This window comes from Spinacia oleracea, chromosome 4 (genome assembly GCF_020520425.1).
Source record: "Spinacia oleracea cultivar Varoflay chromosome 4, BTI_SOV_V1, whole genome shotgun sequence".
In the NCBI taxonomy this organism is placed as follows: domain Eukaryota; kingdom Viridiplantae; phylum Streptophyta; class Magnoliopsida; order Caryophyllales; family Amaranthaceae; genus Spinacia; species Spinacia oleracea.
The window spans coordinates 107,051,243-107,076,588 of record NC_079490.1 but is presented as its reverse complement, the minus strand read 5'-3'; the positions used below and the strand labels follow the sequence as shown (position 1 = coordinate 107,076,588).

The 25,346-nt window shown below is 36.6% G+C and overlaps 1 protein-coding gene across 2 annotated transcripts; it reads right to left on the bottom strand.

Moving 5' to 3' along the window:
• Nucleotides 1-11,061: 11,061 nt before the first annotated feature.
• On the bottom strand, nt 11,062-12,103 carry LOC130459246 (uncharacterized). 2 transcript variants are annotated; one of them, XM_056826477.1, is made up of 5 exons: nt 11,918-12,103; nt 11,695-11,811; nt 11,470-11,551; nt 11,280-11,381; nt 11,062-11,190 (listed from the first exon to the last, which is right to left on the bottom strand). In XM_056826477.1, exons 1-5 carry the CDS (start codon nt 12,022-12,024, stop codon nt 11,083-11,085), a joined length of 516 nt encoding a protein of 171 aa, XP_056682455.1. In that variant the 5' UTR covers nt 12,025-12,103; the 3' UTR covers nt 11,062-11,082. The 2 variants fall into 2 exon arrangements, with proteins under 2 accessions (XP_056682455.1, XP_056682456.1); XM_056826478.1 differs by lacking the exon at nt 11,280-11,381 and having other exon boundaries at nt 11,073-11,190.
• Between the last annotated feature and the right edge of the window lie 13,243 nt (nt 12,104-25,346).

The window sequence follows — 25,346 nt, the reverse complement described above, 5'->3', positions numbered from 1 at the left end:
ACACAAAATCCTCAATACCTGAGTGATTTGAGATTACTTGTTTGAGAACTGGTTGCTTTGACGTTGACCAACCGTCGTACCGTAAAAGGAGGCTATAAAGGCAACGCTCAGGTAATCACCTATCAAACGAAGTCTAATCTCAAGATCACAAGATTGGGATTGTCCTCCCACAAATCGGGATGAGATGCTTAAAAGTTGTACAAGGCCACTCGGAGAGCTAGAAACTGTGAAATGCATGGCCGTGCTCGGATGAATCATAGGCTATGATTATCTGTTTATTTGATCAGTTGAACTCTGAAACCGAGAAACACCTCTGGACATAATAAGGATGACAACTCTTACCTTATGTTCAAGAGCAAGCATCGAGCGACAAAGGAATTAGGTAATGCACACTTGTCCCTAAGGACAAGTGGGAGACTGAAGGAAATAGTGCCCTTGGTCCAAGTATGCATATAATATTAAGTCTAATAAATGCGGTTCAGTATTAATCAACAAGTTAATAATTCGGTGGGATCAAGTGAGCTGAATGCCTAGCTAGAGGCCGCTTCAGTTCAAGTGGAATTAATGATATTAATCCACAGCTTACTCTTGACTGAACCCGTAGGGTCACACAAATAGTACGTAAACGAATCAAGTATTTAAAGGCATTAAATACTCCATCTATGGATATTCGGAATCGACGGATCTTGGTTTCAGTGGGAGCTGAGATCGTCACAAGCAAGAAATGAATACTCCGGAAACGATGATATTGCCGGAAACGGAAATATGGATCGTAACGGAAATATTATCGGAATCGGAAAATAATTCCGGAAACGGAAATATTAAATATTTGTTCGAAAAGGAAATTAATTCCGGAATCGGAAATATTAAATATTGTTCGTAAATCGGAAATGAATTCCGGAATCGGGAAATTAATCGGAAGCGTATCGTACGAATTAGCATCGGGCCATCGCCCAGCAAGCCAGCGCGCCACAACGCACCAGCCAAGGTTGCGCCAAGCCCACCGCAAGGCAGGCCCAGCGCGCGCCAAGGCTGGGGCAGCGTGTGGGCCTCGTGGAATGGGCTGCGAGCTCGCGGGCTGCGCGCGCGCGCATGGCGCCCCTCGTGGGCTGCTGTGCGTGCGTGTGTGTGTTTGTGTGCTATACGAATCCTAAAGCTATTAGGTTTCGATATATGATTAAATTCCTAATCCTAAAAGGATAAATTAATTAATCAGAGTTCTACTAGGATTCTAGTTTAATTAATTCGTATCCTAAATAGGATTCCAGTTCCTTTTCCATACCTCTATAAATAGGTGCCTAGGGTCATAATTTATAAAGACAATTGAAGTATTCTAAAGGTAAGATTTTGAAGAAAAATCAGCCATACACTGGCACCATATTAGCCGAAATTCCTAAGCAACCTTAAGGGCGATTCTAGTTGGTCAAGCTTAAGGCGGATCCGGACGTGCCGTGGACTATCTACGGAGGGACGACACTTGGAGTCCTAAAGACTTGTTCTTGTTCGGTTCGGGCGCAGCTAGGGAGGGCACGCAACAAAGTGTATGCATCTAAACTATGCTAAATGATTATGTGTAAATAATATGCTTTCCTGGCTTTATGGTTTTTCCGCATGATTTATGTTTTGTCATATGTATCATAACCTATCAGGAGTGAGGGCGCTGGGCGCTTGGGCACGCCACACATCAGCAACATCGAGCACGAGGGCGCTGCAGGCTGCGAGGTGAGGCGAGGGAGAGAGCGACGAGGAGTGCGGGTGCGCGCACGAGGCTGGGCACACGAGCACACTCGTGCCTTGGGCTGCAAGCAAAGGGCGAACGAAAGGGGTGTGTGTGCCGCAAGGAGAGAGAGAGAGAGAGGAGAGAGAGAGAGAGATTGCTGGAAATTTTGTGAGGGTTTAATGTGGGGGTGTATTTATAGTTTTTCTCTCCCACATGGGCTAGGTTTTGATAGTTTGAGTTGGGCTTACTTCCGGGCTTAACTAGAATTAATCCTTGCAAGCCTTGTTGGGTTTGATCATGGAACTTTAACTGGGCTTTGATTAAATTAAATTCGTTTTCAAAACACGACCCAACAAATTCCGATTAAATAAATTCGTTGAATTTATTTAATAAAAATACGGTTTTCGTAATTAATTATTAATTAAATTAATTAAAAATAAAATGCATTTAACTCTCATTAAATGGAATTCAATTCATAAAAATACTTTATAAATATAAAAAAATACTTTATAAATATAATAAAATATATTTATAAATACAGAAAAATACGAGGTATTACAGTCTACCCTCCTTTAAAGAAGTTTCGTCCCGAAACTTGGGCACGGAAATCACAATTTTGAAATCTAGACTTGAGACTTTATGAGACTTTAGTGTGTTTTCTTCGTAAAAAGTTTTAGGTGATGTACTCTTTAAGTAATTCAACATGACAATAAACAGTGAAACTTCACTGAAAACAACAAATTAGGCATATCGTAAGGGGCAAATTAGGTAAATAAGGTAAAACGCGCGAAATTCTACCGCACTCTACCCCCCTTAAAGAAAACGAGTTACGGCCCCGTAACTCAACTAACCTCGGGAAAAAGCTCGGGATATTTATTTCTCATTTCTTTCTCGCCTTCCCAGGTAGCTTCCTCAAATTCTTGGTTAGACCACAACACTTTAACAATCTTAACATCTTTAGTCCGTGTACTACGCACTTTGCTATCAAGGATTTTGACAGGTCTTTCCTCAAATGTCAAACTTTGGTCTAACTCTATGGTCTCCGGTTGCAGTACATGAGACTTTTCCGGGACATACTTAATTTCTCAACTGAAATACATGAAACACATTGTGCACTCTATGCAAGTCCATGGGAAAGGCTAATCTATACGCTACCTTCCCTATCCGTTCTAGGATCTCATATGGGCCTATATACTTTGGGCTTAGCTTTTCTTTCTTCCCAAATCTCATTACACCCTTCATTGGTGAAACCTTTAGCAACACTTTGTCGCCTATTTGGAACTCTTCATCCCTACGCTTTAAGTCTGCGTAGCTCTTTTGGCGGTCTTGCGCGGCTTGGATTTTAGATTGAATAGTCCTAACCTGATTCATAGTGTCCTCTATCATTTGGGGACCCTGTACAACGGTTTCACTAATGTCATTCCAACATAATGGACTTTTGCATTTTCGCCCATACAAGGCTTCAAAAGGTGGCATTCCAATACTGGCATGATAGCTATTGTTGTATGAAAACTCAATTAGATCTAGGCTATCTTCCCATCCACCTTGAAAATCAATCACACAAGCTCTTAGCATATCCTCTAAGGTTTGGATAGTCCTTTCGGTTTGTCCATTTGTGGCTGGGTGGAATGTTGTACTCATTTTCAATGTCGTACCAAAGTTCTTCTGCACACTTTTCCAGAAATTCAAAAGGAACCTAGAATCCCTATTTGATACGATATCCTTATGAATTGAACTCCATGTAATCTCACTACATGCTTGATGTAAGCTTTGGCAAGTTGTTCCATTTTCCAGGTTTCTTTCATTGGTATGAACACTGCCGACTTAGTCAACCTATCTACTACTACCCAAATGGTGTCATTTCCACTTTTTGACTTGGGTAAACAAGTAACAAAGTCCATTGAGATATAGTCCAACTTCCAACTCAGAATCTCTTAAGGGATGACCTTCCCCTGAGGTCTCCTATGCTCAATCTTAACCTTCTGACAAGTCAAACATCTTGCCACGAACTCAACCACTTTATTTTTCATTCTTGGCCACCAATAGACCTTTTTCAGATCCTTATACGACTTATCACCTCCCAGGTGAACAAAATATGGTGTATTGTGATCTTCCCTCGTCAACGTTTCCTTTAGTTCACTACACTTTTGAGGCACGCACCATCGTCCTTTGTACCTCAAGCTTCCATCATCGTGAAATTAAAATTCGTCTCCTTTCCTTGCGAAATCTTTTCCTTGATCCGCTCTAACTTAACATCACCAGCCTGATTCTCCCTAATTTCGTCAAATACCGACGGCTGGATGGTTAAGGCATTCATAATTCCCTCAACACATTCTCCACTCACTATTTCTAGATTCAATCGCTACATGTCCTTACATAGCTCGTTAGCAACTACTAACGCATTCACACTATGACTTGATTTCCTACTCAAGGCATCTGCAACTACATTGGCTTTTCCCTCATGGTATTGAATGTCCAGATCATAATCCTTTATCAACTCCAACCACCTTCGTTGGCGCAGATTCAACTCCTTCTGTGTGAAAATGTACTTCAAACTCTTATGATCCGTGAATATCCTACATTTCACACCATACAGATATTGTCTCCATATCTTCAATGCAAACACTATGGCGGCTAGCTCTAAATCATGGGTAGGGTAATTGAATTCATATGGTTTCAACTGCCTTGATGCATACGCAATCACCTTCCCGCTCTGCATCAATACGCACCCTAAGCCATTCTTAGAGGCATCACTGTATACATCATAGGTACCACTCTCATCTGGCAAGGTTAACATCGACGCGGTTGTCAATCGCGTCTTCAAAGCATAGAACACTTCCTCACACTGGTCATTCCACTCAAACTTCGCTTCCTTCTTCATCAAGGTTGTCATTGGTTTGGCGATTCTAGAAAAATCTTGCACAAAGTGTCTATAATAACCCGCTAAACCAAGAAAACTCTGAATATCGGTGACACTCTTAGGTGTAGGCCACTCACTAAGAGCTTTTATCTTTGCAGGGTCCACTGCAAATCCTTCCTTGGATACAAAATGTCCTAAGAATGCAACTTTCTCCAGCCAGAATTCACACTTCGAGAATTTGACATACAACTGGTTGTCTCTCAGGGTGCTCAACACTGACCTTAAGTGTTCCGCATGATCCTCCTCACTCTTGGAGTATACCAGAATATCATCTATGAAAACCACTACAAACTTGTCCAAGAATGCATGGAATACTCGGTTCATTAAGTCCATAAAAATTGCAGGCGCATTGGTTAATCCAAAAGGCATAACTGTGAACTCATAATGAGCGTATCTAGTCCTACATGCAGTCTTTGGTATATCGTGCTCTGCGATTCTCAACTGATGATAACCTAACCTCAAGTCAATCTTTGAAAACATTCTTGCTCTTTTCAACTGATCAAACATATCATCTATCCTAGGAAAAGGATAATTATTCTTGATTGTGACCTTATTGAGCTCCCTGTAGTCTATACAGAGTCTCATTCTTTCGTCCTTCTTCTTCACAAACAAAACTGGCGCTCCCCAAGGCGATGCACTTGGTCTAATATAACCTTTCCCTAGCAATTCCTCAAGTTAACCTTTTAACTCACTCATTTCCACCAGAGCCATCCGGTATGGGGCTTTCGAGATAGGTGCAGTTCCGGGTATTAGGTCTACGGTAAAGTCAATTGGTCGATTGGGCGGCATTCCCGGGATCTCCTCCAGAAACACGTCCAGAAACTCATTTATCACTGCAATGTCCTCTGGTTTCTCTTTCATCACATGTTCTAAGTCTCTCACATTGCATAAGAAAACAGGGTTCCCTTTATGTACTAACTTCACGAGCTCCATTGCCGTGATGATTCCCACACTTCTAGGTTTCCCAAAACAGCGATATGATACAACCTTTCCTAGACTAGACTTCAAGTGGATCTTCTGCTTTTCATAGTCAATCTTGGCTTTGAACATTGCCAACCAATCCATTCCCAAAATCACATCTAAATATCCTAATTCAAACTCAATTAGGCTAGACAAGAATATGGTCTTTGCTATGGTTAAAGGTACATTTCTATGGATCTTAGTGCATTTCACAATCTCACCTGTTGGTATCACTATGGGTACTTCAATCCCTTCGGGTTCTTTCAGCTCTAACTTCTCTAAGATACCCTTTGATATAAATGAATAAGTCGCACCAGAATCAAATAGTACTTTAACTAAAATGGAGTTAATAGAAAAAGTACAAGCTATGACGTCAGACGAGTTTTCGTCTTCTTGCCTAGTGATCACATTCGGCTTCCCTTGGGCAACTCCCTTGTTATAGCCACCTCCATTGGCATTCCCATTGGTATTTCGGTTCCGATTTTGCTGATAGTTTCCTCCGGGCTTTCCATTACCCTGGCCATTATTGCCATTGTTACCAGTCTGGTAACCCTTTTGGTTCCTACCATTGTTTCCTCCATTCCGGTTCTGGTTATTCCGGTTGTTGTTCTGGCGGTTGCCTTGGTTGGGTTTCCCATTCTTGGCCCAATACTCAAATTCTCTATGGCCTAGTTTCTCACATAACCTACAGACAACTTGGTTTCCATTACAGTCTCGTCCTGGGTGATTATTATGGCAACGTCTACACTCATAGACTCTCGTTCCATTCCTTGCAGACTGATTCTTATCCTCCATTGTTGTTGTGGAAGTTATTTCTGTTCCCACCATGATTTCCCCTGAACTGGAAATGATTATTTCCCATGTTCCTCTAAAAGTTCCCTTGATTCTGTTGGCCACCACCTTGGTTTTGGTTACCAACATCGTTTCTCTTTTCACCAGTTCCATTCTTCCTTTGCTGCAGACCGTACAAATAGGCAGCTTTCCCGTACAAGGTGTCAAGAGATGTAAAGGTCTCTCCAGCAAGCATCAATTGAAAATCCATAGTCAATCCACTCTCAAATCTCTGATCCCTAAGCTCCTCCTTTGCCACCACTTCAGGTGCAAATCTAGATAACTCTATGAACTTGGAATAGTATTCAGTTACAGACATCCCTTCCATTCTAAACTCGATGAACTCTTGGGCTTTCTGCTTCTTCAGATATGGTGGATAAAACTTGTTTCTCAAGGCTACCTTGAACAATTGCCATCCAAATCCAGGTGTAGCTCTTAAAGCATTCTCACACCTTTGCCACCATAAGTCAGCTTCTCCCCTAAGGTAATACACAACACTATTAACCCTAAGGTTTTCTGGGCAATTCATAGCTCGGATAAGCTTATCGAACTCCCTTAGCCAGTTTTCAAGTACAGTTGGGTCTACTTCCCCTTGATACAAAGGAGGCTTACTCTGGGCCACCTTCTTAAACATCTCACCAGCTGGATCAAGTCCCTGGTTATTCCTATTCTGTGCTAAGTTCTGCACTACTTCAGCTAGTAGCCTAACCACATCGGCAATCCCTTGGGTAGTCATTTCTCTTCTCCTGAATAAAACAAAAGACTAACTTTAACAACTGGGTTTGGACACTGCCTTGCTAAAGGATTGCACTAACAATTCACACAAGTAGCACAACATGTATGAAAATTTTGGACACTTAGAGCATGATAGGCGCCTATTATTGGGCCACTTTCTCTCTTTAATCCGCATCACAACGTTTAAGTGGTGAAGAATTGAACCACCTTGCAAGTACAATTTCATTGAAGAAATACATGAAATTCTTTTGCGATAATCGCTCAAAGAAAACGCAAACTTAGAATTAGAGGTAAAAGAAAGAACTCTAAACTTTTATTACTTCAATGAGAAAATAATTCATCCTTTGTATCGTACTTTATTCGAGAAACCACAAAATGAACTACTAAAACCATAAATAGTAGCTTGCTACTTTATTACTTCACTAAAATTTAAGCACTAGCTATTACATTAGAAAAGTCTTTAAAATGCTACTCTACTATCCATCCTCCTCTACAGCTGGTGGAGAGTGCTCATGGCCTTCGAAGTCATCAAAGTCTTCCTCCGGATCAGATTCATACTCCGTATCCTCATTATTCTGTTGTAGCTCACTGTTCACTTCATCATTATTAGTCTAAGGCTCAATTTCTGTGTCACTAGAGATCTCAATAGTAGGTTCAGGAATGATAGGATTAGGGTTTTCAATCTCAACAACATCATCATCATCACTATCCTCATCCATCTGAGTTTCCGTCTCATTATCTAGTCCTGTAAGATTGATGTTTTCCACTGTTTTACCATCCTCAAAACATTCCTTCGCAAGCTCTATAATAGTGGTCATAATCTCCAAGTCACATCTCCATCTACCATCTGGAGTACCATACTTGTAATAGTTAGGAATACCATTGTCCAAATGCATATCACGAAACCGATTCTTAAGCTCTATGTATGGGTTCCTAGAGGGCAAGCAATGAATAACCATCTTGGCCATAACATCATTTTTCCTTAGTTCGGGCAGATCTGCACTGTAGCAAAATAGTTGCAAGCAAATTCGATCTTCTTCTCATAGATGTGCGGGGTTTCACACTCTAGCTTCTCTAGGTGTCCTAGGTTTGCGTACATTGAAATCAACATCTTAAATCCTGAAAATTAGCAACTATAAAGTCTTACTAAGGTGTTCCTAAACAAAGTAAGTTCGTGGAGCCATACAATCTCAATGCACAAGTACATGCTTAATCATGAATCGTGATGCAATTAATCACATAAAGCAAAACAAAACATGATCAAACTTTAAACAAAAAATCACATAATCAATACGTAATCACACAAGCACTTAACCAAAATGCATACTTAGATTAAATGCATACTTAGTCTGAATATGCCCTTCTTAATCTACCCTTTCTTTACTTAGTAAAAAAAATTCGAAATTAATTTAAATAAATAACTTCAAATATACACGAAATTATTAAAATTAAAATAATTAATCGAATAATTTAATTTATTATTTCGATTATTTTCCGAAAATAAATAAATAAATAAATAATTAATTAATTCAGGAACTTTTTTTTTCTTTTTTTTCTTTTTTTTTAAAAAAAATCCGGAAATTCCGAAAGAAGAAAAAAAAAATTTCGGAATTTCGAAAAAGATAATTCGAATTCATTCGAATTTAATAAATTCGAACAATTTAAAATAAAATCAATACATTTTCAAATACTTAAAATAATTGGTATTTGGCTTTTCAAAATATTGAGTACTCAAAAATAACATTTTGACTTTAGAAAAATAATTTTCGAAAATCCTAAAGTTCCGCAAATTCTACTCAAATAGTATGAATTACTATCGAGTAGTTTTCAAAATCGTAGTTTAAGAATTTACCACTTAACTCTATTAATTAATGCAAAGCAGCTCTCAAACTAGAGCTCTGCAAATACCACTTTGTAGTATAGATTACTACAAGGCAGAGTTAGTCTCCGGTTACCACTTTGTAGTATTACTTACTACAAAGAAGGAATGAAACTAAGCTCTAGTATACCACTTTGTAACACCCTAATAATTCCTTGCTTTTTATAAAACATTTTCCAACTTAAAACAAAGGAATTACCAAGATATTACCGCCACCGTGATAACGGCTAAGGCTATTTACCAGAATTACGCAGCGGAACTTAACTAACTTTCAAAACATATGAAATAGTCAATGGTCATTAAAACAAACTGGAACCATCAAGGCCCAAAACCAAAGTAATAAATATTTCAAAATCCATTAACTATAAGTAGCAGTGATAGTCATGACTATAAATAAAGTTTATAAAATACGGAAGGTTAAAAAGTCTCTCAACACAGTTCCCATGATAACTTCTCCCGCAAGTTATCTCTACAGACCTGCTTTACTAAAATTCTACTCCCCAACAACGCAAATGCAATTGATGGATCATCATAGGATCATTAAGGCAAAGGCCATGACCAGAAGACATGAAGCACGAAGTCAGCAAAAGCTGAGTACGAACAAGCTAGAATAACATTCTATCCTAACATGCTTCACTCAACGAATTAATAATCCACATGCAAAAGCCATATAATAAACAAATAAACATGGAGACAAGACTCGACAACTGACACGACTCTTGACTCACAGTTTAATAAAGAAAGTAGCTTCCAACAGGTAAAATAAAGTATCCTCAAAAGGAAAGAAAAGGGTGATGGGAGCCCACCATACACCAAACAACAACAAGTCGGACTCCTACCGACAGTCGGACCATACCGACGGAATTCCAATGCACAACGGCCTAAAACAAAAGAATGAAACAACGTCTTGTATCATTCAAGGAGTACAGGTTCTCCGACCAGACTCCCCCCATTGTTCATTCTCAAGGAACATACGTTCCTAGAGTTTTGAAGCTCATTCGGGTTACACTTTACGTTAATTAGTATGTTATGTTCAAGGCGACTCAAGACTCTACACAAGACATAACATGCAAACAATCAAACAACTAAACAACTAACAATGACACTTCATTTTAATCCTTTAGGACTTGTGATAAAACATAGGACTCAAGCACTACTACAAAAATGTCATTTAACAACGCTTGTTTTTGCGTTTCACAGCGCTCCTACAAGCGCTGTTAATCGCTCCGCTGTTAAAAGAAAAATCTACATTTAACAGCGCTTGCTAGAAGCGCTGTTAATCGCTCCGCTGTTAAAAGAAAAATCTACATTTAACAGCGCTTGCTAGAAGCGCTGTAAAAGGTCCCTTTAGGATAATTCAAATGATTCTTTTACAGCACATTATAAGCGCTATTAAAGGTATGTTATTAAAGATTTTACCGCCAACTTTTAAACACTAGTAGAAAAAATCACATTTGCAGCGCGCGTAAAACAGGCTTTTGCAGCATTTTCGCGCGCTGCAAGTGATGGCTGCAAATACCATAAGATTTTTTGCAGCGATCGTACACGCTGCAAAAAATAGGTTATTTACAGCGCCTGGTTACCTGTATAGGTTGCAAATAGTGTATTAGTTGCAGCGCTGATCGACCACTCTAAGCTGCAAATAAAAAGTAGTTGTAGCGCCTTGTTGAGAAATACGCGCTGCAATTAGTTGTCATTTTGCAGCTTAGTTCTAGCACACGGGCTGGAAATAATGTTTTTTTTAAAAAAAAATAAATAAATATAATAGCTCCGATCAGATGCAGATTTTGACAATCCTGTTATTTTGACAAAAAAATTATAATAAAAACATTATTAATAGGTTGCAAAAAATTTGCCATAGTTTCCCTTGTAATTTGCGAAACCCGGACAAAACTAGAATTTATAAAGACCTGTATAAAAGACGTACATAACATACATATATGTTCCAATAACCACATATATGCTCCAAGTAGCATCCAACGTCATATCCAACACATAACAAAAACATAAAACATACATTACTAGATCACAACAAACTCATTCGCCGGCATCCATCAAATAGTTGTCCTTAAAATACTTTGCCCATTGTTCTCGAGTTTCTTCTAACTCCTCATCAGAATATGGCATTTCTCTTTGTACATAACCCTTCAAAAAAGAAAAACTTGGTATTAATTACTCGAAAACTAATTTAAGAGAAAATTGAATCTTATACCTAATTAAATAAGTTCACGTACCTCAGACAAATTATCCTTGTATTCATTGTATACTGTGACAACATCATGCATGTATTTCATCACATAATAACCACTATCCACTGCATCAACTTGTTGAGCACACTATTTACACAAATGAAGCACGTATATATGTGTCAAAGCAAATATTTTCAAATTAAGAGATTTAAGGAGTACAAACTTTAATTAGTACCTTCATCTGTATGAATCGTAACTTTTGTGACTTAATCTTCCGTTTGTCATTTTCAAGATTAGTCCAATAAATTCTATATGCCCTACATAAACAATAATTATAACACTTTAGTTCTCTATCAAAAATCTAATCATATTACTTTCAATAAAGAAATTAAATATAGCATGTGTTTTATTGATATATATAATATAATGAGTTGCAAATGGGTTTGTACATTCAACTTACATTTGTATACAATTGAACCCTTCTAACTTCTGTGTCCCGGGAGGGGGAGGAGTGGCCGAATCAAACACGTATGCTAGGCCAAGGACAAGATCAAGGACGATAAGAACCCAATGATTCCTATTATAAAGTACCCAATTATATGATTAGTTGCATGAAAACAAGAGTTCTAATAATATTAAAAAATAAATAACATATATAAAAGTTAGCAGGTTATATAAGATACCCTTCATGGTAGGGGGCCAACAAGAATTTTGACTGCACATCCTTTTTCCTTTCATTTAAGAAAGCATCTTTTATATAGTCAATAACGCTTAAACGATTCTTCTTCATTGTGGCACAAGAAATTGCATCGGGACACAAAAAGTTAATATGAGACAACTTTAAGGGGCATATGTTTTCATGATACAAGTACCTACATATGCAAACATAGGGTCATTAACCATAAGATCAAAGGATAACAAAGATTTTATAAATCGCCATGTAGGTAGAATCAAATGAGATAGCATAGGCAAAATAACATACATCATCTAAACTTGAAGTACTTTAATACTGGCGAAATCCTTCGTGAGAAACTCAGAGATATCACGAGATTTGACAGAAGTCAGTGTGTCCTTTTTGTACGAAAAAATTGAAGCAGAAAGTGATAATGCTGATGAAAATTTAGGCATATTGGACATCATGTAAGATAGTAGTTCACACTCCACCCTAAGGACATCAACTTTACTACCATAACTCGTTTCAATATTCTTGATCTTCTCATAAATTTGTTTTCCAGTCAAAGGCATACGAGCTTGTTTTTCCTCCGTGCACCCATTGAATTGCCTTTTCTTCTTACGATATGGGTGATGACGAGGGAGAAACTTTCTGAATTCCATATACACATTTTTTTTGAAGTAGTCCAACCATTCGGGTGTCATCTCCTCCTCACAAATAGGGCATGCCTTCTCTCCTTTAATCTTGTACCCGGACAAGTTCCCGTAAGCCAGAAAGTCATTAATGGTACAAAAAATCATGGCCCGCAAAGTGAAGTCAGTTTTGGTATGGGCATCATACATTGGAACACCTTCATTCCACAATAGCTTCAAATCATCTATGAGAGGTGCCAAGTATACATCTATGTCATTTCCGGGTTGTTTAGGCCCCGAAATTAAAAGTGACAACATCAAGTACTTGCGCTTCATACACAACCAAGGAGGGAGATTGTATATCGCTAATAAGACCGGCCATGTGCTCCATTGACTGCTAAGTGTACCATACGGGTTCATCCCGTCCGTACATAAAGCAAGTCTAAGATTTCTAACCTCCTTTTTAAATTCTGGATATGCCCTATCAATGTTTCTCCATTGCGGAGAATCGGCCGGATGCCTAAGTAACCCATCTTTATTTCTCTCTTCATCATGCCACTTAAGATTATTAGCATCACTCTCAGTTGCAAACAGACGCCTAAACCTTGGTATTATCGTTAGATACCACATCACCTTTGCCGGGGGGCTTTCTTTTTTGGATCATCACCATCTGTTCGTTTGTAGCGTGATTCGCCGCACTTTGGACACTTATCCAAATTTTCATACTCTTTTCGATAGAGTATACAATCATTTCGGCATGCATGGATCTTGACATAATCTAACCCAAAAGGACACATTAGCTTTTCTGCGTAGTAGGTAGAAGAGGGGAGGGTATTCCCCTCTGGTAATATTTCACCAAATTTTGCTAACAAATGATCAAAGCCCACGTCAGAGATACCGAACTTTGTTTTCACATTATGAAGTTCTAAGGTACCAGACAACTTTGTGAACTTCGTACAACCAGGGTACAACGGTGTTTTAGCAGCCTCGTTCAAGTTTTCCATCATCTTAGATTGTGGTTTTACATGATCTCCAATCCCATCCATCATATCACTCATCCGGTCTTCCTCGTCGCCATCTTCTTCATCCATCTCATCACTCTCAACACTTTCTGCATCACTACTATCATCATTATCCTCATGATCAAACCCATCTTCATTCATTGAATCAAGACTCTCACCATGCCAATACCATGTGTGATAGTCTTGTTTAAACCCCGCGACGAACCAGATGGTCTTCTATGACCTCTATGTCATCCCATCTCTTGACATTTTTGCAGTCACAACAAGGGAAAAATATTGTTCCAACCCCAATACTCCTTTGGTGTTCCACAGCTTGTCTACAAAATTCCTCCACTCCTGACAAGTATTCAAGACTAGTCTGTTTGCCGTCTATCCAAGGACGCCTCATTTTCGGCAAATAACACCTTACATATACATGAGTAAACCAAACATATAAATATATATATATATATATATATATATATATATATATATATATATATATATATATATATATATATAAACATATGAACCATTTTCGCTACCAACTTTGCACTACAGAACCTAAGGAATCATTTTAAACTAATTACATGTTTTATATGCTTTGTTTAAACTTTCTAAGACTCATTCCAATTAAGTTATGCACGTTTTAGTCTTGTTGGGTCGTTATGGACATATTTAGGCTAAAATGAGACATTTTTGCTCCCATTTTTTAACTAATGAACCTAAGGACTCATTTTAAACTAATTACATATTCTATATGCTATGTTTAAACTTTCTAAGACTAATTCCAATCAAGTTATGCACGTTTTAGGCTTGTTGGGTCGTTATGGACATATTTAGGCTAAAATGAGACATTTTCGCTCTCATTTTTTAATTAATGAACCTAAGGACTCATTTAAAACTAATTACATGTTTTATATGCTTTGTTTAAAATTGCTAAGACTCATTCTGATCAAGTTATGCACATTATAGGCTTGTTGGGTCGTTATGGACATATTTAGGCTAAAATGTATAATGAGTCTTCCTTCTATTCTTCAATTCCATCTTTATTTTGGTGGGTGTGTTTGTTGGTACTAAATGAAAATTGTTGTGATATTAATTTTTACAGGTAATGTGTTATGAATATGACGAAGACAACGATAAAAAACATGGAGTTAATTTTTTTTGGAATTATGATTTTAGGCGAGATTTTGGGGATAATCGGTAATCCAGAATTTTTTAAATTTCTTTTTATCCACTTTTCTGTTGGATTTTATTTTAATTGTCATTGGATCCGGTAATTTCTCATCTTGAATCCATTTTCTGTTAATCTACTTTAGTTGTGTATCAAATTTATATGTTTTATAATTTATACTGCTTCAATTAAATTTCAATATTTTAGGGCTATAAGTAACAGTATTTTAATGGATTTTTATTCATATTTTGTCTTTTCCCCTGATTTGATTTATTCTACCAGATCCATAGTTTTGATATATTTTTGTTATTGTTGTTGTTGTGTGGAGTCTATAAATATGAGATGAGGAAGATGATGGCAGCAAGTATAACACCAAGAGTAACAAATGCGGCAATATTATGACAAAATTTTCAAAGAAACGAAGTACTTTAGTTAATTGCAAGGATGCCATGTACAAATTGTCAAGGAAAACCTAAACTCATGAGTACTATTTAATTGGTCAAGGATTCTAAGTAATTGATGTTGGAATTCCCTGAAGATGAGTACAAGGGGTAGCTAGGACTGAAAATTAAACACAATCCTAATTACATGTTTTATATGCTTTGTTTAAAATTTCTAAGACTCATTCCAATCAAGTTATGCACGTTTTAGGTTTGTTGGGTCGTTATGGACATATTTAGGCTAAAATGAGACATTTTCGCTCCCATTTTTGAACTAATGAACCTAAGGACTCATTTTAAAATAATTACATGTTTTATATGCTTTGTTTAAACTTTCCAAGACTCATTCCAATCAAGTTATGCACGTTTTAGGCTTGTTGGGTTGTTATGGACATATTTAGGCTAAAATGAGACATTTTCGCTCTCATTTTTTAACTAATGAACCTAATGACTCATTTTAAACTAATTACATGTTTTATATGCTTTGTTTAAACTTTCTAAGACTCATTCCAATCAAGTTATGCACGTTTTAGGCTTGTTGGGTCGTTATGGACATATTTAGGCTAAAATGAGACATTTTCGCTCCCATTTTTGAACTAATAAACCTAAGGACTCATTTAGAACTAATTACATGTTTTATATGCTTAGTTTAAACTTTCTAAGACTCATTCCAATCAAGTTATGCACGGTTTAGGATTGTTGGGTCGTTATGGACATATTTAGGCTAAAATGAGACATTTTTGCTCCCATTTTTGAACTAATGAACCAAAGGACTCATTTTAACCTAATTACATATTTTATATGCTTTGTTTAAACTTTCTAGGACTCATTCCCATCAAGTTATGCACGTTTTAGGCTTGTTGGGTCGTTATGGACATATTTAGGCTAAAATGAGACATTTTCGCTCTCATTTTTTAACTAATGAACCGAAGGACTCATTTAAAACTAATTACATGTTTTATATGCTTTGTTTATTATTTCTAAGACTCATTCCAATCAAGTTATGCACGTTTTAGGCTTGTTGGGTCGTTATGGATATATTTAGGCTAAAATGAGACATTTTCGCTCCCATTTTTTAACTAATGAACCTAAGGACTCATTTTAAACTAATTACATGTTTTATATGCTTTGTTTAAACTTTCTAAGACTCATTCCAATCAAGTTATGCACGTTTTAGGCTTGTTGGGTCGTTATGGGCATATTTAGGCTAAAATGAGACATTTTCGCTCTCATTTTTTAACTAATGAACCTAAGGGCTCATTTTAAACTAATTACATGTTTTATATGCTTTGTTTAAACTTTCTAAGACTCATTCCAATCAAGTTATGCACGTTTTAGGCTTGTTGGGTCGTTATGGACATATTTAGGCTAAAATGAGACATTTTCGCTCCCATTTTTGAACTAATGAACCTAAGGACTCATTTAGAACTAATTACATGTTTTATATGCTTAGTTTAAACTTTATAAGACTCATTCCAATCAATTTATGCACGTTTTAGGCTTGTTGGGTCGTTATGGACATATTTACGCTAAAATGAGACATTTTCACTCCCATTTTTGAAGCAATGAACCAAAGGACTCATTTTAACCTAATTACATGTTTTATATGCTTTGTTTAAACTTTCTAAGACTCATTCCAATCAAGTTATGCACGTTTTAGGCTTGTTGGGGCCGTTATGGACATATTTAGGCTGAAATGAGACATTTTCGCTCTCTTTTTTTAACTAATGAACCTAAGGACTCATAACGGTTTTTTCATGAAATGCCCCTGAGGTTTCACGAAATTCACCAAATACCCCTGCGTGTTTCAAAATACATAATATACCCCTATTGAAACTTAAAGTGCACCAAATACCCCTGGACTTAGCGGCCGTTAGTGCTCCGTTAGCATTACTTTACCTTTATACCCTTACTCACCCAATATTCTTACATTTAACTTTCTTTTTAAAAAAAATATATTTTTATTTTTCTCTTTTTCTTCTTCTTTGTTCGATCGTCTTTGCCATCCTCAAACGACCCTCAAACAATGATCAAGATCAACTTTCACAATTCTTCTAAGATTTTGCACTATCTTCCTCATATCAACATAACTCTATGTCTCCCAAAACCCAGTGCACTATCTTCCTCCTATCATATCATCATCATCATCATCGATCATCATCATCATCATGAACCCAAAAACTCTATTTTCTCTGTGAATCCGGAAATTTTGTGGGAGAGTAATTTCTCACCATTTAAATTCAAGTCGTTACATAATTTCGTTCAAATTTGGCTCGATTTCGTTCAAAATGGTTGAAATTTGATTCGATTTTGCAAGCCAAACCCTTGATTTCAAATTTGGGGGTTTTAATTTGTTATTTGTTTAATGTAATTGGGCATGTATAATTGATGTTAAACATATATATATACTCGTTTGACATGATTAATTTGAACTAGAGTAGCAATTTGTGTTGAATGGGTTTAAGTTTAGAGAAGGTGATGGGAAAGAGGAGAGAGAGGAAGGAAGATGATGTCGCTGATGGTTGCCAGGGGAGAGGGAAGGGGTTTACTTTTTCCAAGTTTATTTAATTGGGAGGAAATTTCTTGAGTTGGGGCTATGTCGGAGCGAGGTAGTTTTTGACGGACTAGGTGAGGTGGATGCAGTGGGAATAGCTACGGGTCTGATTCGTCTGAATGAGGACCACGTTCTGTACATCAAGAAGGTGAGAGTGCAGAAACTGCAGATACCTAGTTCTACCTTAACATCAGGTAGCAGTTGGTCTCCCCCTCGAGTGAACTGCATGAAAGTGAATGTGGATGCGCATATTATAGAAGGTGGAGGTGTGAGCTTTGGGGCTATAATTAGAGGCGAAAATAGACATCTCCTGGTGGCGGGAGTTAAAAGAATACATGCATGTTGGAGTCCTGAATTGGCAGAAGCGGGGGCTGCAGGTTTGGAGTCATATTAGCTAGAAGGTTGGGCTATGGAAAGAATGAACATACGAGGGAGATGGAGCTATCCTCACTCAGGTTTCATTGAATAGTATTCATGGTTTTAGCTGCTTAAATGCAAAATATTTATGGGAAATTAATTACTTGAAGATTTCAACAATTTTGATGGGTACGAACTACGAAGCATTAATTGTGCCTTGTATTTGAGCTTTAAGAAAACATAATTCACACTGATCGATAGATTTCAACTATGCATCTAGGAGAGGCACGAGTTGCAGCTATGGTTGGGGCATGAATGTGGTGGCTTTACAGTTTCTAGCGTAATAATATATCTGGTGGTCTTGGAAGTGAACTCACTGAAGGTGATTAGAGCTATTTAGACAAGGCAGGAAGGGGAAACTAATTACATGTTTTATATGCTTTGATTAAAATTTCGAAGACTTATTCCAATCAAGTTATGCACGTTATAGGCTTGTTGGGTCGTTATGGACATATTTAGGCTAAAATGAGACATTTTCGCTCCCATTTTTGAACTAATGAACCTAAGGACTCATTTAGAACTAATTACATGTTTTATATGCTTAGTTTAAACTTTCTAAGACTTATTCCAATCAAGTTATGTAATCCCCCGTAAATTTATAAATTTTATTAATATATATTAACGTACATTATTTATATTTAAATAGAATTTATGAATTTTAAGTAATAAATATATAATTAACGTATATTTATTTTATTTTAAGTACGTTCTAAATATTTAACGATTTTAGAACTTTATTATATATTTAATGTATATTTAATTTTATTTAAATATATTCTAAATATTTTAACGGTTTGTGCAATAAAGAATAATTTTAGAATTTTAAGTTAAAAAGAATTTGAATTACGAAAATCGATTGAATTTAGAAAACGATCATATTTCGGTTTTGGATTCGAATCCTAAAATTAAACTCCTAACTCTAGCCCAATTGGTGAAGCCCAAAGTAATAAAACCCAAACTACCTACTCCGTTTTCTAATCCAACTTCACGTGGAAAAGCAAACCTCAAACCCCTGCTACTTCAAGCTTCACGTAAAAAAAAACCCCCAAAACCTCCTCCTTCACGTTCGTTTGCTCCTCCTTGCGCAGCCACCACCTCACCACCGTCGGACGCCGCCTCCGTCGCTGGTAACCTCCTTCTTCTTCGTCGTCCTTCTCCTTCCTCTCCTTCTCTGTTTCTTCTTCATCCCCGTTTTTCTCCCCTCCTCAAGCTTCTGTTTTTCTTGCACAGCCGCCGCGGCCCAGCCGCGACCACCAAGCCAGCGCCGTCGGCCACCTTCGCGTCGCAAGCCGCCACCAGAACTCCTGCTGTTCTTCCTTCCCGTTCCCTCCTTCCTCCTCCACGCAAGCACATCATTGCTCTTGTTTCCGTTTGTTGCGGAAGCCACCACCACCACACGCACCACCAGGCCTGACAACCTCCGCGAGCCGCCGCTGCCGCGCCGTCGTGTCTCTGACCGCCGACCGCCCACCCTCTCATCCTCACTTTTGGTTATTTCTTAAACCCTAAGTTATTTAAATCTTTTAATTAAGTTTACTAATTTGAAATTATGTTTCTTGAAATTAAATTATTAATCTTTATAGTTAAATTATAATTTTCAGATTTGGTGTTGATGTTACTAATTAATTATTTTCAGTTTTTGGTTGATTAATTTATAAGTTAGGGTTTTTAATTAGTTTAGTGATTTAATTCATGATTATTGAATGTAAATTATAAGTTATTATAAGTATATTATATTTTCATATTATATATTATGTTTAAATAATAAATTCAATTTTCAGATTATGCGATTGCATTGAAATAATGATTTTTAGTTATTAAGGCATGAATTTTTAAGGTTTTAATAGTTTTAAAATCATGGTATAATGTTGATGAGTTATTAAGGTTATTGTTTTTATGATTTTAAGCATATTAATTATGGTTTGGCGAAGTTTTAAACTATTTTATATTGCTGAAATTTTAAAAAGGGATGCTTTATTGGGGTTTATGATAATTGGTGATCATTAGTGTAGTAATCACTATTCTAGGAAGTTAATTAATTAAGTTTCGATATTGGGGAATGTTCTAAATATGTTTAGGATGTGTTTAGAGTACGTTAATGTTGCTGTAAATTATTAGGAATTGATTTGGGTACGTTTCTTGATTATTTTAGGCGGAGAATTCTTTGTGGGTGACTTTTAAATTCGTTAAAGTGGCCTATCAGTTTGTTTACACAAGGTACGTACATACCTGTGTGCTTGGATGTGTGTTGTATTGAGAATATGATGACTATATTTATGAACTTGTTTATGTTGGAATTTCATGTTCAATGTCGTTGAATTAATGCGTTGAGCATAGAACTTTATTTATAAGAATTGAATCATGTTAGCATGGAATATTGATGCAAGCATGTTGGTTTTGGGGAACTTTATATTATTTAATATTGGTTTAGATATTTATTGATCGTTGTTCCTCTTTAGATTTTCACTACTTTATAAGGGCCGAAGACCTTGTTTGGTAGTTGAACCTTATACCTAATAAAAGTTTTTAAATATGGATAAAGGAAGGATTAAAATAGTTTGGATTGGCTCTTGGTTGAACGTTGTGATCACTTGTTTAATTCAAAGATAAAAGAAGTTGTGTTTACTTGTTGAATATATTATTTATGTTTGATGAGTCATAACCAAGTATTAAAAGTTAAGTCATGCAAAGTGAAACTGAGTAGCAATAGCTTTAGACTGTGCACGTCTAAAGTGACGGACAATCAGGAGTTGGGGTCATGGGTCGCCTATGGCTTTTTCTGGGGCCGGATTGATCACCGGTTCTATTTTATTCAAAAGTCCCTCGATATCGCAGGTCATTGGGGTTTACGGAGTCGCGCCCGTACCTCGTCTTCCTTAGTGAAGAAGAAGAAGTTTTTAGTAGACAACTCAGTCCATTGACTATTTCAATTAAAATAATACTCTTGTTATAAAAGTCTAGTCCAGTCTAGCTTAGTCTAGTCAAGTGTGGTATTCAAATTAATATGTGTCGTTTGCCCTTACTTATGTTTCATCAGCATCATGTTATGATTGTTCGTTTAATAGAATCATGTTAGGATTATTATTGATTTAGTATGTAGTACTCAGCTTTGCTGATTACGTGCTTTTGCTTGTGCATGTTGATCATGGCTATGCCTTATTGATCCTGTGATGACCCAATCTTTGGTGAGCAGTCTCTAAGGATCAATAAGCATTGCCCATCTGCAGGTTTGAAGATGATGCATCATTGGGATCGGGATTAGAGAGCTTGTATTTAGTTTTGTTTTGCTAAGTGACTTGGTTGGTTAATTTGGATTTTAAACTTGTCGTATTATTTATATTTCCTTATTTTCGTTGGATGATTTTTGGGATTAAACCTGTAATCGGTTATTTACAAACCTAAAGTTAGTTTTATGTTTTCCGCTGCAAAATTCTGAATAAGTCGTTACGTTTTCACACGGGCGATAATGCCTTGATAATTCTCTACGTTTTATATTAAAATGTTGTTTTAGAAAAGAGAGAGTTGTCGGGGTGTTACAAAGTGGTATCTAGAAGCTAAGGTTTTACTTTAATAAATTTTAGGTGCCTAACTATCTGATTATTTAAAATCAATTTCTTAAAAAATCGAGCTTCTACGGATTATAGTGTTCAAAAATTGGTACTTTTTTGGGGGGCCGATTTCCTTTTATCCTGTTTGAAAGTATATAATATTTCTTATTTAAGTTCGAAATCAAATTATTATTAAAGTTAAAGTGATACTTTCGACATTTCTATTTTTCTTATTATTTATTATTCAAAAAACAAAAAAAAAAAAAAAAAAATGAGTACATTTTTTTTTTAGTTGTTTCAAGAGTTAGAATTCGTTATTAGAAAATATAAATCTTTTTCGAATTAATAACTTTATTTTCTAATTTATTCGCTACGCATTTCCTTAATTTATTTTACTTTATTTATTTTATATTTTTATTTATGTTATTATCCTATGTTATAATTTTATTATATTATCGTCCTTTTATTTTGTTATTTAAATTATTCCAATGCTCTAGTTTATGAGAGATGGGTAGTATAAGAAGGGCATATAAGATAGAATTATATGTGCATTAGTAGCTAGCTAAGGAAAGCATAAGAAATTGATTGTTATGTACGTGCGTGTGCTAATTGTTTAAGTGTTACATTTACATGTGCATAAAGAATTGTTTGATTCCACCAAACTTATTGCGTTATTGAACTTTGTTTATGATTTGGTTGGAAAATCGTTAGTGAGACATGGAATTGTTTATTTCAGGAATAAAATGTTTCTTTCCAAGTATACCAACATAGGATCCTTCGAGAAACTTGATATAGAAACCCCTGATATTTACGTGAAGAAAATCATGTTTGGATGTGAATATTATGCTAAAGTTCAAGGGCAATCTATCTTAATGAGAAAGGATATCATAGCAGCCACTATCATTAATTGCTTACCTAACAAATTTCCATACCTAGAACTCAAGGAAAAATTTAAAGACATGCATTCTGATAATGGAACTCCAAACTTGACTAAGTATGGGACTTGGGATGGTAGATGGAAATATGATTCAGAAATTCTGACCACCATTATTGAGACGGCAGAAAGTGGGTTTAGAGACGGTAAAATCGTAGGGAGTCATGTTGGAGATGCAGTTACAGAAGAACCTATGGGAGTAAGTGTAAATAATGACCTAGAGGAAAATGATGTAGCTGTGGAGAATGAGAATGTAGGTGTTGAGGCAGAGAATCCTAACCTAGTGGCCCATGAGCCAACCATTGAAATTTCTAGTGATTCAGATGCAGAGCTCAAAAGTGAACAGGCGGCAAATGAGCCTAATCAAGATGAAGATATGGAAGAAGATGAAGACCCTGAGGAAGAATTTGATGATCTTGAGATCTAAATTTCACTACGCAAGTTTCAGGAGCAATGAATAGGCAAGAGGCCACAAATATTTTGAAGTCATAAATAGTTAATTAGCTCTTTTATGTTTTAAAGAATAAGTAGCAAGCAAAGCTACAACTGTTTAAGGTTTAAGTTTATTGAAGTTTGAAATGTTCTTTATTATTTTCAAGGATGTAATAAACCTCTATGGAGTTAGCAATAAAAGTTAAAGTTTTCAAGGAATTGTTCTTTATTCTATTTTGAGGATTCCATAATACTCCAACCTCTAGGTAGTACGTCATGGATTAATTGTTTGCATACTCAATGTGAATTGTGGATCAATTTAATTGCCACAATAATATTAAATGATTTGAGTACATAAAGAAAGTGAGGGCCAATCTAGACCCTCATGACCAATATGATTCAAAATGCTATGCCTTATGTGCAGTGTGTGAATGTCTTTCGTGAATTATTGAGTATGATTACTTTTCAATAATCATTGCATCTTGTACAATAGTTGCACCTTCATAAACGATTTTCGTGCCTTCGTAAATGATGTGTATTAATGTGAACATTGTTGGTTGAGGCGATCTTTATGGTCAATTCAAGTATTAAATTGTATGGGATAATGTATAAGTGGTGTTTCAAACCTAAAATAGAGTATACTAATTGCAGGTCGCGTTCTAGAATGGCCAACAACAATGATCTAGCTGCTGCGATTCGCCTCTTGGCGGAAAAGCTAACCCAGGAGAGAACTGAGCGCCCCGATTCTGCAGGGGAAATGTTTGAAAGACTTTCTAAGGTCAAGCCACCGTATTTCAAGGGACAAGCAGACCCTACCTTCCTGGAAAACTGGATTAGGGAATTTGAGAAACTATTTGAGGCTGTGAGTTTCCCTGGGAGTATGAGAGTAAGTCAAGCTGTCCTATATCTAAAAGATGAAGCCGATTTGTGGTGGAAAGAAAATGGAAATAGACTAAGTGCTGTTGAGGGATTCAATTGGGATTCATTCATAGTTGCCTTGAGGGGGAAGTTTTATCCTCCTTTTATGAGAAAGCAGAAAGCGCGGGAGTTTATCAACCTTAGGATGGGGAATATGACTATTGCTGAATACTATAGCAAGTTTATAGCTTTATCGAGGTTTGCACCTGAGGTGGTAGCTACTGAGGAGCTAAAGGCTCAAAGGTTTGAGCAAGGGCTGACTGATGAAATTCAACTGGGATTAGGTGGAGAAACTTTTACTTCCTTAGACATAGTGTATGGGAGAGCTGCTCATATTTATGGGCTACAGTCTAGAAGGGACAAGAAAACTGTGGTAATTGGGGAAAAGAGAAAAGATTTTAATGCTGGGGGTAACCAAGAAAACTTTAAAAGGAATAGAAACGGAAATGGGAATGGAAATGGAAACTTCCATAAAGGAAACAATCAGGGGCACCACAACAACTCGAACTCATCTGAGAGAGTGCATCATTGCAAGATGTGCAGTAACAATCACCCTGGTAAGAACTGCAAAGGAGAATTAGTGACCTGCAACTATTGTCAAAAAAGGGGACATAGGGAGTATGAGTGCTTCACTAAACACAGAAAGGAACAAAATGGTAATGAAGGTGGAAACCAAGTGAGGTTTAACCAGTCTGGAGGTCAAAATTCAAAGCCTGGAGGGGCACAAAACAATCAAGAGAACTATAATAAGCCTGCAAATGATAACAACAACCCGAATAAGGCTCCAGGAAAGTTGTACATGATGAATCGGAATGAGGATGAACGATCTGCCGATATAGATTCTGGTACTTTTCTATTAACTCCGCGCAAGTTAAGCATTATTTAATTCGTGGTGACTTGTTCTTTTGTTTCGTCATCTGTTGTGAAAAGTCTAAAGTTAGTAGTTTTAATGAAATAGGAATTTTGAGAATAGAATTCGTCGAAAGAGAATTTTGGTTAGCGTCCCTGAGGTGAGTTACGAGGGCGTAACTCGTTTTCTTTAAGGGGTAGAATGCGATAGAAATTCGCGCTTTTTACCTATTTTATGGCATTTTTATGTATTTGTATGCTTATTTTAGCAAATTTTACAAGTTTAGGCAAGACAAATAGACTCTCCGCATAAGAAAAGGTGTTCATGAGTAACACAAACAACTTTGAGTTGGCACATAGGTGGCACAAGTACTTCTCTAGTAAGAATAAGTTAAAAGCTTTTGGGGAAAATGTGGGAAATTTCGTGTCAAGTTTCGGGACGAAACTTCTTTTAAGAGGCGTAGATTGTAATCCCCCGTAAATTTATAAATTTTGTTAATATATATTAACGTACATTATTTATATTTAAATAGAATT